We start from the raw sequence: 14,466 nt of genomic DNA, 5'->3' as shown, positions 1-14,466 counted from the left end.
TCGCTGGACATCGCACTGTAAATAGTTGTGAAGTATCTGCATTTAGAAAAAAGATTAATTTAAGTAGAAAAAAATGTTTGTGGGTACAGGAGCAACCCCTTCACCGTTATGGCCAGCAGGCCCCGAATCAATGCATACAACCATGTATTTCCAGTGTGATGCCTTTACCTTGGTTTCGTGAAATGTGTGAGTGAGTATGTTTAGAATACTCCAGCAATATCACAGCGGTGACACCGGAACCAGGCTTCACACATTGTACCCAATGCACCCCGGGTCTTCGGCGTGACCAGCAAGTGTTTTATCCCCGCTGAGGTACCCATTTGGTTCATTTGGTGAAATTCATGCCTATTACATCCGTATGGCAGGTTTAAGTACGAAGCTCGAGCTAATATCATGACGAACCAAAAGGAATTTCCAATCTACTGACGTCACTTCCAGCGCAATGAAAGTACTTCCTGTTTGGGAAATATTCCGGTTCAAGCAAGTTTAAATGATTTTCCTCTTCAACACTGAGAAAAAACCCGTGAAGATTCCGGGGTAGAATAGGTCTTCAGCAACCCATGCTTGCCGTAAAAGGCGACTATGCTTGTCGTAAAAGGCGACTAACGGGATCGGGTGGTCAGGCTCGCTAACTTGGTTGATGCATGTCATCGATCCCAGTTGTGTGGATCGATGCTCATGATGTCAATCACTGGATTGTCTGGTCCCGACTCGATTATTTGCAGATCGCCGTCATATAGCTGGAATATTGCCGAGTGCGGCGTTAAACAACAAACAAACAAACAAACAAACAACACTGAGAAAACCATATAGTTTCATTTGAAAAATTATCTGACGTGGAAATGTCGACGTTGATTTATTGCGAACTTAGCTGTGAATGTTATTTGTCACACACGGATGAAAGATAACCTTGTGAAAAATGGCTTTGTTTTTTGTAACATCTGCATGTTCAACACTACCCTGGAGTAAAAAAGACTGGCAATACACTGATACATAATTCTACTTAATATTCATTTATTTGATCGTCACAAACAATGCATCACCAAGTGAAAGCCATTGTTGTTTGTTGTTTACCGCCACATTCAGCAGTTTTCCAGCTATATGACGGCGGTCTCTGAATAATTGAGCCGGGACCAAACAATCTAGTGGTTGACATCACGAGCACCGATCCACACAGTTGGGATACGATGACTTGTAATGCATCAAATCACCGAGATATTTCATTTCAAAGTGACCCTAACCGCCCTGTAGGAATCTCGTCTTACCATCTTACATCGAAACAGCCACATTTTATGTCTCCAACCCAAATTCAGTGATCTGTAATATTTTACGCATAGCACTCGAAGCAACGGTAAAGACTATTGTTAACATTACTCGATTTAAAAGGCCAATCACATAACAATATTGCTGTCAACGTCAAATATTCTGAAAATGGAATTTCAGATTTATCATTGGTTGGTTCCAAATGTTGTCTGAAATTAATAAATTCTGTGTTATAAGCTTTTTTCTGAAATCTGTAGAAAAAGTGAAAAAATGGCCGCCAAAATCGTATTTAGCTGGGCATCTGAAATGTCCATCACATGAAATTATACAGTTGAGACATCAAGCTAGCTGAAAATCATATTGGTAATTTGTCCCTCTGTTTGGTAGTCAATTTTTTTCTGGCTCATGGACTATATCAGCTCAATGACTTTTACATGATCCATGATCACTTGACTTCGGAGCATGTGTGCTTCACCCAAGCGTTTATATATAGGTGTTTTCTCCACGTGACTTTCGCCAGACAGGAAAATGGACATTCTCTTAATATAACATTATCATAATTTCCATTTCATTAAAAGGAACTGAACATCAAAACGTCCAAGTGCGTTTATTTACCGCTGAACTTGCGTGAGGAGTGATATCCCTTAGAACGAAACAAAGAGTGTTATTGCTTCACAGACAGCATACAGCACAAATAAAGTGAAGGGTCAAATCTGAGTAAATGAAACTCACAAACTAATCGCACGACATGAATTGCTCTCCCACATGTTTCAGTTTTATCTTCAAGTGATTACAGTATAACTCGTGACGTGTGATTATTTTGGGAATTCTTTTATATAACTGTTCACAAGGAATTTCACCTACTTTATTAGATGACAAAGTAACATACTCGTTGTAGAAACATAGACACCGAAATTAATTATCAAATGATGTTACTACTGTACGGAAATGTATATTTTCTTAATCCTTCAACTGGTTTCTCTGTTTCTTTGGACCCGTAAAGACCCGAGTTAGAAATGGCCATGAAAAACACATGCTTGTCGTAAGAGCCGACTAACGGGATCGGGTGGTCAGGCTCGCTGTCATTTAAATATCTGGGTAATTTTGGTCAAAGTTTCTAAAATTTAACACTACCTTGACCGGAAAAATGAAATTTGATGACAAAAAACAAAGCAGATGACAATAAAACCGATCGCCCAAACGCATAACGGCAACGGCCATGGTAAACCGATGCACGTGAGTTCCGTGCAAATTGAAATGCACATGCGTTCCCCCATTTCCCCCATGACCAAGGGTCACCACCCGACGTCAGGATCGTCAGATTGTGCGACAGCATCTTCAAGATCGCTTTGTTACTGCTGCGGAAACTGGTCGACAGACCATGGAGACACACCAGCTACACACCGTGCGTCGACGATAGACGATCGGACACATCCACTGTCACAGGCCACACCGAGGACCCACCCTGACACCGCGTCATCGCCGGGACCGTCTTCAGTGGGCAACACAGCACCAGCATTGGCGCCACCAGCAGTGGAGAAGAGTCCTCTTCTCAGACGAATGCCGTTACTGTTTCTCAACAGCAGATGGCAGAGAGAGTCTGGCGACGCCGTGGGGAACGTTATTCGGATGCTTGTGTTGTTGAGAGAGACTCGTGGGGGTGGTCCGAGGATCATGGTGTCGGGTGGAATTGGCACAGACGTTCGGCCGTGTGGTCTTCCATAACATCGGTCCAGGGAGAGGCAATTGTGTCACAGCAGTTCGGTACATTGATCAAGTCTTGAGACCACACGCCATACCTCATTTTGCACGCAACCACGAGTTTCAGCATGATGGCGCCCGTGCCCACACTGCGAGAGCATCAACAGACTTCCTCCAGCAGAATGGCATCAGAACCATGCAGTGGCCTGCCCTCAGTCCAGATTTATATTCCATTGAGCACCTGTGGGACGAGATTCAAAGACGGCTGAATGACGTCCGACCAAGGCCGACAACTACAGCTGAACTGCGTCAAGCGTTCCTCAGCGTGTTGGCTCAAGTGCCTATGGCCTTCATCAACCGCCTCATCCATTCCATGTTGCACACGTACGGCAGTCATCAATGCACATGGCGGACACACGGGATTCTGACTTGTGATGCCATTTTCTCATAGACTTGTGTTGTGTTTCACTTTAAGAACATTTGACACTTTAATTTCAACCTTGATGATCAGTTTTGCCAAGTTTCATCTTTTTAATATATCTCAAAGTATTTGCAGTGTTTGGACAACTAACTTAAAGGTTTCTCATATATCTATTCATGGAGACGTTTCTTTTGCGGTTCAGTATATTATCTTGAACCAACATTTCAATGACAAGTAATTTACACTTGAAATACACGCAACTATGACAATGTCCATATTTAAAGCAATTAGATAAACACTGTACGAGAAAAAAATCACGTATATATCCTTTTTCAGGTCTCTATCTGTCCTATAATCCACGTCAGCATGTATTTACAACGTACCAGTTCAGGAGCCCACGAAGTTAGGTGAGGTGAGGTGAGGTGAAATTTGGCTGAACGTCGCGTCCAAGATTATTGCACTTTAGCATCGTGCATGCACGTGTGTATGTGTGTGGATGCCGATTTATAGTGCTAGCCCAATGAGATACCATGCCGCAGTTTAACATGAATACCCCACTCAGACATAGTATACTGACATCGAGCCGACCAGTCCTTGTTTTTGCCCCTAATTATGCCGAGCGCCAGACAGGGTAACAACAGGTACCACCCTACTTTTGGTATGACGCGGCCGGGTATCGAACCCCGGACCTTCCGCTCTCCGGGCAGAGAATGTGATCCTCGTGTATCATGCAAGGGCGATTCACACATTATAAATACAGTCAACAAAGAGATCTGGTTTATATTTAATGTTTTGTCAAAATGTAAAGTAGGTATGTTTAAGTAGGGAAATATCTTCATTCCTCGAGTCCATTATTGTTTAGGAAAGGAGAGTTACTCGGAAAGTTTCCTCCACATTATGTCAAGGTCGCATGCAACTCTCTATACTAGATAGTATTCAGCGCTGACCGAAAATGACTACTGATGAACCTTTAGATGCGAAATTGCATTGTCATGTACATGTGTATATATTCTACACACAACTCCCGCTACGTGACTGTTATGTGGCAATATTACATGGCCTCTTCATGAACAATGACGACGTTGCAATATAAGGCAAGCGTAGTCCCTCGCTCAATAATCAGTCACTACATAAAGCATCTCTTTCTATTCCAGACAAATATCAGATGTGCATTCTACCAACCTGCCACTGTTTATATGGAATTTTGTCTATACTATGAATCTACACAAATAGCAACTTTTAGCACTGATTATATATCCATTTCAGTGGCTATTATTGCCTGTATCACCAGCTTTCTTAACCAGGCATCGTCATGGATCTCAACCTTCTTCCACTGAGGTGAGGTGATGGGCCTATGTCTGTATCATCTCACCTGATGATCGACTTGGTAATAGTTTCAAGCAGGACGTGATAACCATGATGTCAGTGTCATAATCTCTGTATACAAGGGGGCACTGGTGGCCCATTCGTCTAAGGCGCCACGATTCGCTGTGCATAGTTGCGTCCCTTGGTCGCGCCAGAAACCTGTTGATTCGATTCCCGATTCATCCCGATTATGTTTTTAGGTTTGTCAGCACCATACCCGTGCTCGTGGGTTTCACCGAAGTGGTAAACGTCTGAGACCTTCATCACTTCGGGCTTTCCTCCCACATTAAGCTGACACGCCGTGATATAACTGGAATACTGTTAAAAACGGCGTTAAAACCCAACTCACCCACTCACTGTATACAATCTGTTCAGTGATCAGATAGAAAATATTCATGATCACCTAGAAATTAATACATAGTGTGGCTTTATGTCTCTTGGTGGTTTGACGTGCACTATGTAACTTACATGAGCAGGACTTGGCATTACACAGTGAACATGTGTTCGTGATTGTTTGTATTTATTGCTGGTTCATAAGTGTAGATATGACATATGTTTAATTGAAATATGATAGTTTCATGATATGTGGCTTTGGACGTCTAGCGTTGGTTGAATAATGAGTCTCAATTCATCTATATAAATTGAATTGCGTGCGTGCGTGCATACACGTATGTATGTGTGAACCCATGCATGCATGAACACACGCTCACACCAACTTGCAGATTTCATTATCATTTACCATTGTATGTATACTTACACGCAAAAGAAAAACAAGTGGTTTTAGGCAAATAGGTAACACGGAACCATAAATTGAGTTTTAGCATGTAGTGAAGCCTGATGGTGTTATCAATATTTTTGGTTGCACTTGGAAGCCCCGAGTAAAAACGCAACATAAAAAACGAATCGCCAAAACGCACCATTTCAATGAATTATGTGGGTATCATGCACCCATTTCTCGCGAAATCGAAAATGCACGAACTGTCACGATCTGTAGTAGGTATAAAACTGTGGCCGATTCTTGGACCTACCACTCCTTGGTCAACAATGCCACGCCTATCTCAAATTCAGAGAATCTAGGCGGACGTTTGGAAGCTGGAGAGTCTGTCCAAGATGTTGTCCGTCATTTCAGCGTTAACATAACGACAATTTACCGTCTCCTGCATCGATACAGTGCTACACAGACCACAGATGACATTCCTCGGAGCGGTCATCGGAGGGTCACCACACCTCGACGAGATCGGCAGATTACCCGTCAACACCAGCGACATTCGTTCCTGCAAGTGAAAGTGCTCGACAGACCATAGGAATACATAATCGACACATTAGCCGGGACACTGTGATCCGACGTCTCCGTTCCAACAACCTCAGATGTCGCCGACTAGCACGTCGTCCTGTTCTCCAACCACGGCATCGACAAGCACTTCAGTGGGCACAATTTGCCTCATCATGAGTGGAGGCGTGTCATCTTCTCTGATGACAGTCGCTTTTGTGTCTCTCATGCAGACGGAAGAGTCAGAATTTGGCGGAGTCGAGGTGATCGTTTCGGTGACAGAAACGTTGTGGAAAGGGATCCATGGGGTGGACCTAGCGTCCTAGGGATTGGACTTAATGCGAGACTTGGACCCATGTGCTTTCTGAATGTTGGACAATGTCGAGGACACGGCGTCACTGCTCAGCGGTATATCGACCAAGTGATCAGATCCCACGTTGTTCTATTTTCTGCACAACATCAACAACACATTTACCACCAGGACATCGCTCGTCCCCATGTTGCAAGAGCTACCATGGCCTTTTTGCAACAACACAACATCCGTGTTCTACCGTGGCCAGCCCTCAGCCCTGATCTGAACCCCATAGAACACTTGTGGGATGAGGTTCAAAGGCGTCTGCATAATGTGCGCCCAGTCCCTACAACTGCGATGCCGATGAACTACGCACAGCTGCTCTGGGTGTGTGCAGGAGGATCCCTAGGGCCTTCACAAATCGCCTGATCCGCTCAATGTACAGGAGATGTGTGGCAGTGATCAATGCTAATGGTGGTCACACCAGGTATTGACTGACATTTTGGGTATTCACACGAAACTGTGTAAGCCCTTAACATTTGAAAAAAACAATTATGTCATCTGCCTTTTAAACCATTAAACTGTCTTCAGACAAATTGTTGTCAATCTTGCCCTGTTAGTCTTGTCTTTACTGTTGAAAATAAATAACGTGTATACTGCATACTCGACTTGCGTTTCTTTTGCGTGTGAGTATATATAAAAAACCGTTATCAGCAGCTAACAGTTGGCGGTTGAAATCATTTTATGGTATAATAATTATCTCCAGAAATAATCATAAGGAATTATCCTTTGTGTCACTATCCAAATGTTATCAACAGCAGGTGGTCTTTATCTCTTTCCCATGTTACCGAATCATCAGCTTATCCGTCACTTTTGTCGATGTCACCCTCTCCAGAGGACTTCAGTCTGTCGTTGTACAACCAGAGAGTAGGTGACGTGTTTACTGAGTCCTCAGACTTACTCAACTGACTACTTGGTCGCATCTGACATTCTTCCAGAAATATGGTATGTTGTATTATGTTTTTGTCCGTGTCTGGTATGTTAGAAACAGTGATGTTTTCATGAAGGCAACTTACAGTAGGCTTTACGTAACGGTGCGCAACTAGAAACACGCCATAATTTATCACAAGTTGTTACTTTGCATCCCCCGACAGAGTGCTCTTGTCAAAGGGTTTCTTTGTTTCTTGTTAAACGCGGTATTTAGCTATATGGTGACGTGCAGACAATCCAGTGATTGACATCCTGAGCATCGTTTTATTTAGACGCTTCTTACGACATGTATGGGGACATGTATTCTTACCTGGAATCCCCAAACCATATTTAAGAAATAAACGATGAGTGGGAGTTGTTTATCATACAAAAAAAACAAAAACTGCAGGGATAATAAACTGTGATTGGCGCAGCCCCGTGTGTTTTTTTCTCCCTGCAGCGTGTTATTGTAAGATAAACAACGACCAGTCGTTTCTTATATGAGATATCAACATCATGTACTACAATGATGACTCCCTGAATAGAATCTGTCCTCAGAAATGTTGGACAATTCCCTTTTATTAACAGGTGGGCCAGCATATTTTCACAATCCTCACGCCGGTCATCTGTACCTTTTCTCCTTATATCGATTGTCATATCTCTCCTAATTTTACATGCGATCGTTCGACCACTGCGTTTATCTGCGTAGCCTAGCTATATCTTTGGGGGAACAACTTAAGACACACCGCGGGTGGATCGTAGAGACTTCTTATGAATATGGGAAAAGATTTAGTCGCTTTTTTTTGGATTTTAATTCCCTCACACGAATAAATAAAGACGCGGTTTTTTTCTTCAATAAAAGCTTTTCCATTTCAAAGGTAAGATACATTTACATGCTCGTGGTGGTAGCAGGCGCTTCTATCACCAGATCGATGTAATCCCCCTCTCCCAAAGTTGGTTTTTCAATCAGTACAATAGCAGGTAGTAACGTAGATTGTGTGTATCCTTTTCTTGTTTGTGGATTTTGTGTAGTGTGAGTCAGAGCGAAAGGAATTCACTGTGACTAATGTATGACTGCAAAAAATGCATTCCATGACAAGAATGTTTTATCCAGATAGCTGGGATACCGGCTCCTGCTATGGACGTAAAAGGGCAATACCGCGACCCGACACGGTCATCGTACACTCTACTGTCATGATGCGTATGTACATGTAGATCCAGGGTAAAACAGACCTTTCAGTGCGTCCGGCAGGACCTCAATTGTGAGGTCCACAATTAGTCCGATAATCTGGAATTGACGGGCCGGACTTTCCAACACGCCTGTAATATCATTTTAAATATCGCTTTGCTTTTGAAAATACACATTTGACGAACATGCTACTAAAATAGGGACTTTCATCCATGGATTATTGTGTCATAAAAACGGACTGGGACTGCCAATGTATTTATTGGAGTCTACATTTAGTCCTACTGGAAGCTACCTTGTGGATGTACCAAATGTTGCCACAGCTGCATGATTAACCCTGCTCAAAGACCACATCGAATGTGTCTGTATCAAATGCGTTGAATTCTTTCAAAGGCAGTTATTATTATAATCTTTAAAATATAACCTTTCTCTTTGAAAGATGCAAGTATGTGTGCTTTCAGTGTCGTCATACGCATATCATAGCCACAAAACTAGATAGTCAGGCGCAGCGATGGTTTAAATTGTAAGCTGTACCATCTGTGCAAATTAAACTGCGCGACGTTCGGGCAGGTGTTGCCTGATAATCTACGATGTATCGGTATGATCATGAATAAATGGTTGTTTTGGTTGTACAAATCTGTCTATGCGCAGATCTTCAATTATACAACGAAACAACAGCGGAGAGACGTACATTAGAATTAAATGTGTAACAGAGATTTGGCTATTAATGAAAGCAATCGAATGGCTTTGTGGCTGTTATGACCATAGGACTCAAGCAATTGTTCACTGTCATTATAAGCACTTTACTTACACGAAAGCTTACTTAGAATCGCCTTCCTACAAATGTCATCAGATTTAATCTATTGAATTCGAGGCATATTTTACAGTGTGTATTCCATATTTTCAGGACAAAATGACTACAGTATATTCCTCGAAATACAATGAAGACGACAAAGCTGAAGCCCTGGACATTCTGGAGCAGATTACTGACAAGAAAGTGGATCGCAAAGTGGTCTTTGATCGCTACACGCAGATTAGTCATCAGTACGAAAAAGTATGGATTTTGTAACTGTTCAATTTTATATTTTACTATCCACTTTAAATACGACCCGTGAAGATCCGGGGTAGAATATATCTTCAGCAACCCATGCTTGCCGTAAAAAGCGACTATGCTTGTCGTAAGAGGCGACTAACGGGATCGGGTGGTCAGGCTCGCTGACTTGGTTGATGCATGTCATCGATCCCAGTTGTGTGGATCGATGTTCATGATGTCAATCACAGGATTGTCTGGTCCAGACTCTATTATTTACAGATCGCCGTCATATAGCTGGAATATTGCTGAGTGCGGCATTAAACAACAAACAAAACGAACACTTTAAATTACAGAGTTGACATGAAAATATGCATTTCAGAAAAGCTTCGCTCTTTTTTAGCTAGAACTTGCGTTAGACACGATATATTTTCATTCACAACGTGCCCAACGTTTACGTACCCTTTGTCTTTTACTTTAATAGTCATTAATATTTAATTTCCATTGCAGACAGAATCGTGATTGCAATGAAATTCTAGCCGCATATTTTGGGATGATTCATGTACTTGTCACAGCTATTATACCGCCTAAGACGAATGGAGTCTGTTTCAGCAGACAATCTAGACTAAATCATTTTTTGGCGTTAACGTATATTTCATTTACTCTGTATTTACATGAATTTAATAGTTTTCTAATTGTGATGATTGACTATTTGACAGGCTATGGTCGTTATAAACTACAACGGTCCCAGGGAAACAGCTGCAACAGTGGCACAGCTGTTTCCAAGCAACAGAAACAATGTCTGTATGTTAGATGTCGCTGCTGGCACAGGCCTTTGTGCGATTGAGGTAATTGTATTTGATATTTAGATAATTGAATCAGAATGTTTACACCTGAAACCACCGTATCATCAATGAAACTTAAGAAACTTAAAATAAAGCAATGAGGGTTTGGGTGATCCTGGCTTGGTCAGGCTGGTTAGGCTCATCATATACTCAGGGCCCTTGCCTGCTCTACATGCAGCCCAGACAGCGAATGGACTTCTCCCAGGAAGCGCTGCCAAGTCAAACCCAACGAGAACGTTTCGGAGAATGTGGAGACTCCCCAACACTGCAGTTTTGAGTGGGAAGTGAATGGTTCTGAGCGGCAACCAGAAAGGCTTCTGTTTCACCTTTCAGGCTAGCCGACTTCATCCAAACGAAGGATTGCAGGGTTGCTTCTCTTTTCAAAACACTGCAAATCAACTCGATGCAGTGGTCGTTCAGATAGCCTCTCCTTCACAGGTCTAGGGCGATTTGACATGGCACTTCTGCTTGGGGTGACACTCATTTCTGTACCGTCCAGCAATACAGAATGATCAACAAAATCAACACTGACATTCAGATTATGTCCCACATCCTTGGCTCGTTTAAGAAAGAAACTATGGAATGCCTTGTTTTCATCACGAGCCTTGACATGCTTCACAAAACCACGCTCTCCCATTATCACTAGTAAATATAAGCAAATGGGGGAAGAGCGAGTGTGTGATGGGATTATTATTATTATTAAACATTCATTATATGATATATAGTTATAATGTTTTGAAATTGATAACACGTATTCATTTTACCAGCTCAACAAATATAATTTCCTGGAACTAGATGCGCTTGATGCATCAGAGGGAATGTTATTCGAAGCCAAAAAGAAGAAACTTTATGGCCGCTACATCATTGACGTTTTGGGGGAAAACGCGCTTGATATCAATGACGGTAATATATAAAATAGTTCCGTTTTAGATATTATAATGTTAAAGAAACAGAAATAATGTGTTCTGTTTACGATACAAGAACAGACTGTATTCAACGAATGATGCGACATCCCGTATGCTTTGAGTTTGCATTAATTGTCAGTGGGATGCGATGTTCAAAACATACTGATATGGTGCAAAGGATTGGCATTTTTAAGATATGATATTAAATGTTATATAATCACTTACCTATACAATAGTTTTATACTTTCCTAGTGCATGTAATTCTCACCCAAACTGAAAATGTAATACAATTACAGAGTGGATCATTAACTAATTTTATGACTTGCCCTTTCATTCATGTGTTTGTGTGTTGTAGATACATATGATGCAGTTATCATATGTGGACTTAGTACTGACATTATGAGAAGACTACCCATCCAAGCCTTTGAGACACTCATTAGGATTGTTAAAAAAGGTGTGTGCATGGCCTCGGCATTCTTGACAACGATTATTAACGTTTCAAACGAAATGCAACACTGTAAGCTGAAAATATTTTATAAAATACCATTTCGAAAAAGATCGCTTCAATCCTTGAATACAAAATTTATGTCACTTGACATTCATAAAGTAAGTCTCTCTACTCTTATCAGTATTCTAACTTAGTTTGAATTATCATCTTGAAATCAATGTCGAAGCAGCGTTAGCTGATGTACTTCATATTGATCATATAAGTTCGCTATTGGCCTGATTGTCTTTTCACAAGCCATACTTGATCAAAATTCATGAGTATTTGTTTGAGTACTGCTTTTAGGAAAACAACATAATGACCAATTGATGTATTATAATGTTCTGTGCTTTGTTGTAACCTGAAACAGGGTATTTAATACAATAGCTGGCTTGTCGTAAATCGCCCCGATTATGATCGTAGGAACAATTAGGAATACAATATATAGAATGCTATGACTATAACTTTCGTTATAATCATCTGAAACAGTTGATGGGTGGCATAGGTGGCCAGTCATCTAAGGTGCGGCAATTCGCTAAGCAGAGTTGCGTCGCTACGCCGTGCTCACCAAATTGGTAAACATATACGAAAGGAGGTCTTATACGACCTTTCTTCCCACATTGATAAATTATAACGCCCACATGCCCCAATGCACCTGAATACTTTAAATGTTCAACCCATCCCCATCATGTAATCTTAACTTTAATATGTATCGATTTTCATCACAGCTAAATGAACATGCAGGTGTAAAATTGATTTTGATTCATGACTGAATATCAATTTGGTAATTGTCATACATTTTTTCATCATATAATTTATTGTATCGATAGGTTCAGTTAAAAATAATATGATTATTGTTTCGAACAGGCGGATACGTTGTCAATACAGGCTTTTACACAACGTTTACTGACGGTCACATTGAAACTGAGGATTTCAGAGGACGCATGCGAACACTGGAATCTCAGGGCAAGTGGAAGCAAGTGGAAGTCAGACGGTTTCATCAGTATCTCCAAGGCCGCGATGGGGCTGTTTCTGTTCATAAGATATGTTAAACGATGGGTCTGTTTCTGTTCATAAGATATGTTAAACGAATACCAATGTTGCATGAATTTGTTTCTGACACAACAAGGTGTTCTGTCCTCAAACGGATTTATGGAATTGGTTAAATGCTGAATTGATCAATTTTGTTTGTAAGGTATCAACGAATTGATTACTTTTTGATCGGAGTCTCCGCGAAGAATCAAAACATTTCAAAATGGTAGAAACAGCTTTTCGATTGAGCTGAGGGTAACGTGTGCTATGTCAAGTGACTTTCATTGACTCGGGTCTGTTTGCTAAGAAGCGGGATTTTACGGATTTATTCACCCTCAAAAATCCACGTGCACCGTGTTCTGTTCGTGGCAGGGTATAAGGGACTTATTTTCCCACTGATAAATATATTTCACTCCAAGGCGGGATACATAGTATTCTATGAAGATCACGTGAATCAGTCAGATCTGACATGGAGATATTATCAGTGTTTCAATATTACAGGATGGAATTTCGGACTTTTGTACAATTACATGTATATTCATTTGGAAAAAGGGGAAATCCGATAGGACTGATTGACACGAGATTAAGCAACACAATGTTTCATTTGAAGTTTCGACGGAAGTGTAAAATCAGCATATCACAAAATGCAAACGCGGTGCAGTGCTCTGCTTTCTTTGTTGCCTGAGCACTGCAATGGTCAGCGGTATGCTCTGTCAGCAAATCAGCCAATCGGAACCTTACTATTGTATGTGATATTTATGCATATTTTTGTTTCACGCACATGAGTTCAAACAAACCAAGTATGTCTGCCAACATTTCTGTTCTTTATTTGTGAATGTAATTTACAAACTGTTGAATAAATATGCAAAACTTCTTCTAGAGTCGCTTGACTTTTCATTTACATTTGAACTGTGTATTGACGTCTGGTAAAGTCTACATTATAGAGAACAATATGTGCTTGGGGACGTTGTGTAGGTCGATTTGATCGTACATGTATACACCGACACATTCAATTTTACATCTTTGAGGAGATCTTCCAACCATTCACCAGCCCAACTCACCTTAGATATTGCATGGATTGTTCACATTTAACAATGCCAACGTTACCTTTGGAGTTAACATACCAAAGATGATACCAAATGTTTGCGAGAAGGTGACCGTCCCCTGCCCCTCTGGTGGCACCTGTCACTAACATATGCGAAGGAAATTCAATTTTTTGTTCATCTGAAAAAACATGAGAACATGTGGAATGAAAAAAGGGATGGCATCTGACATCATTTTTTTCACCAACATTGCGTCGAATTTGGATAGACCTCCACATGTCTACCATAAAACATTTTTGAAGTTTTGCTAAAGCTTGCCATCCTGGTCAAACAACCTTCGGGCATGTACCCTTAAAGTTCCCTTAAACTTTGTGAAATGTTGACACCAAAAACTAGAGCTGTTGGAATATTGATGGACATACAGGGAAGGGGACTATTGGAAATGTGTAGGCATCCCACTTGTCATAGTCTTGTGGGAGGCATTTGATGTTTAAATATGAAACAGATGAGGCGGTTGCACTAGGTCGATTTTATTTCTAGTTCAGATGGGTAAATCAGTTGAAGGGAACTGGATATTCGAGTTGTATTGCATGATATCAGATTTGATATACCCGAAGCTTAAGTTCTTGGCCATATTCCTTTGTTTTGATATTGCAAATC

General features: G+C 41.1%; 1 protein-coding gene across 1 annotated transcript; it reads left to right on the top strand.

Annotated features, from left to right (window-relative positions):
* Positions 1 to 7,229: 7,229 nt before the first annotated feature.
* On the top strand, positions 7,230 to 13,239 carry LOC139447273 (methyltransferase-like protein 27). Its single transcript, XM_071228570.1, has 6 exons — positions 7,230 to 7,317; positions 9,375 to 9,521; positions 10,217 to 10,345; positions 11,110 to 11,245; positions 11,603 to 11,701; positions 12,599 to 13,239. The coding sequence occupies exons 1-6, from the start codon at positions 7,315 to 7,317 to the stop codon at positions 12,781 to 12,783; spliced, it is 699 nt and encodes a 232-aa protein (XP_071084671.1). The 5' UTR covers positions 7,230 to 7,314; the 3' UTR covers positions 12,784 to 13,239.
* Positions 13,240 to 14,466: the final 1,227 nt, after the last annotated feature.

Source organism: Haliotis cracherodii, unplaced genomic scaffold, assembly GCF_022045235.1.
Source record: "Haliotis cracherodii isolate W230 unplaced genomic scaffold, xgHalCrac1.p SCAF_10, whole genome shotgun sequence".
In the NCBI taxonomy this organism is placed as follows: domain Eukaryota; kingdom Metazoa; phylum Mollusca; class Gastropoda; order Lepetellida; family Haliotidae; genus Haliotis; species Haliotis cracherodii.
Note: the sequence above shows the minus strand (reverse complement) of the source record. Positions and strands in the feature narration are given on the sequence as shown.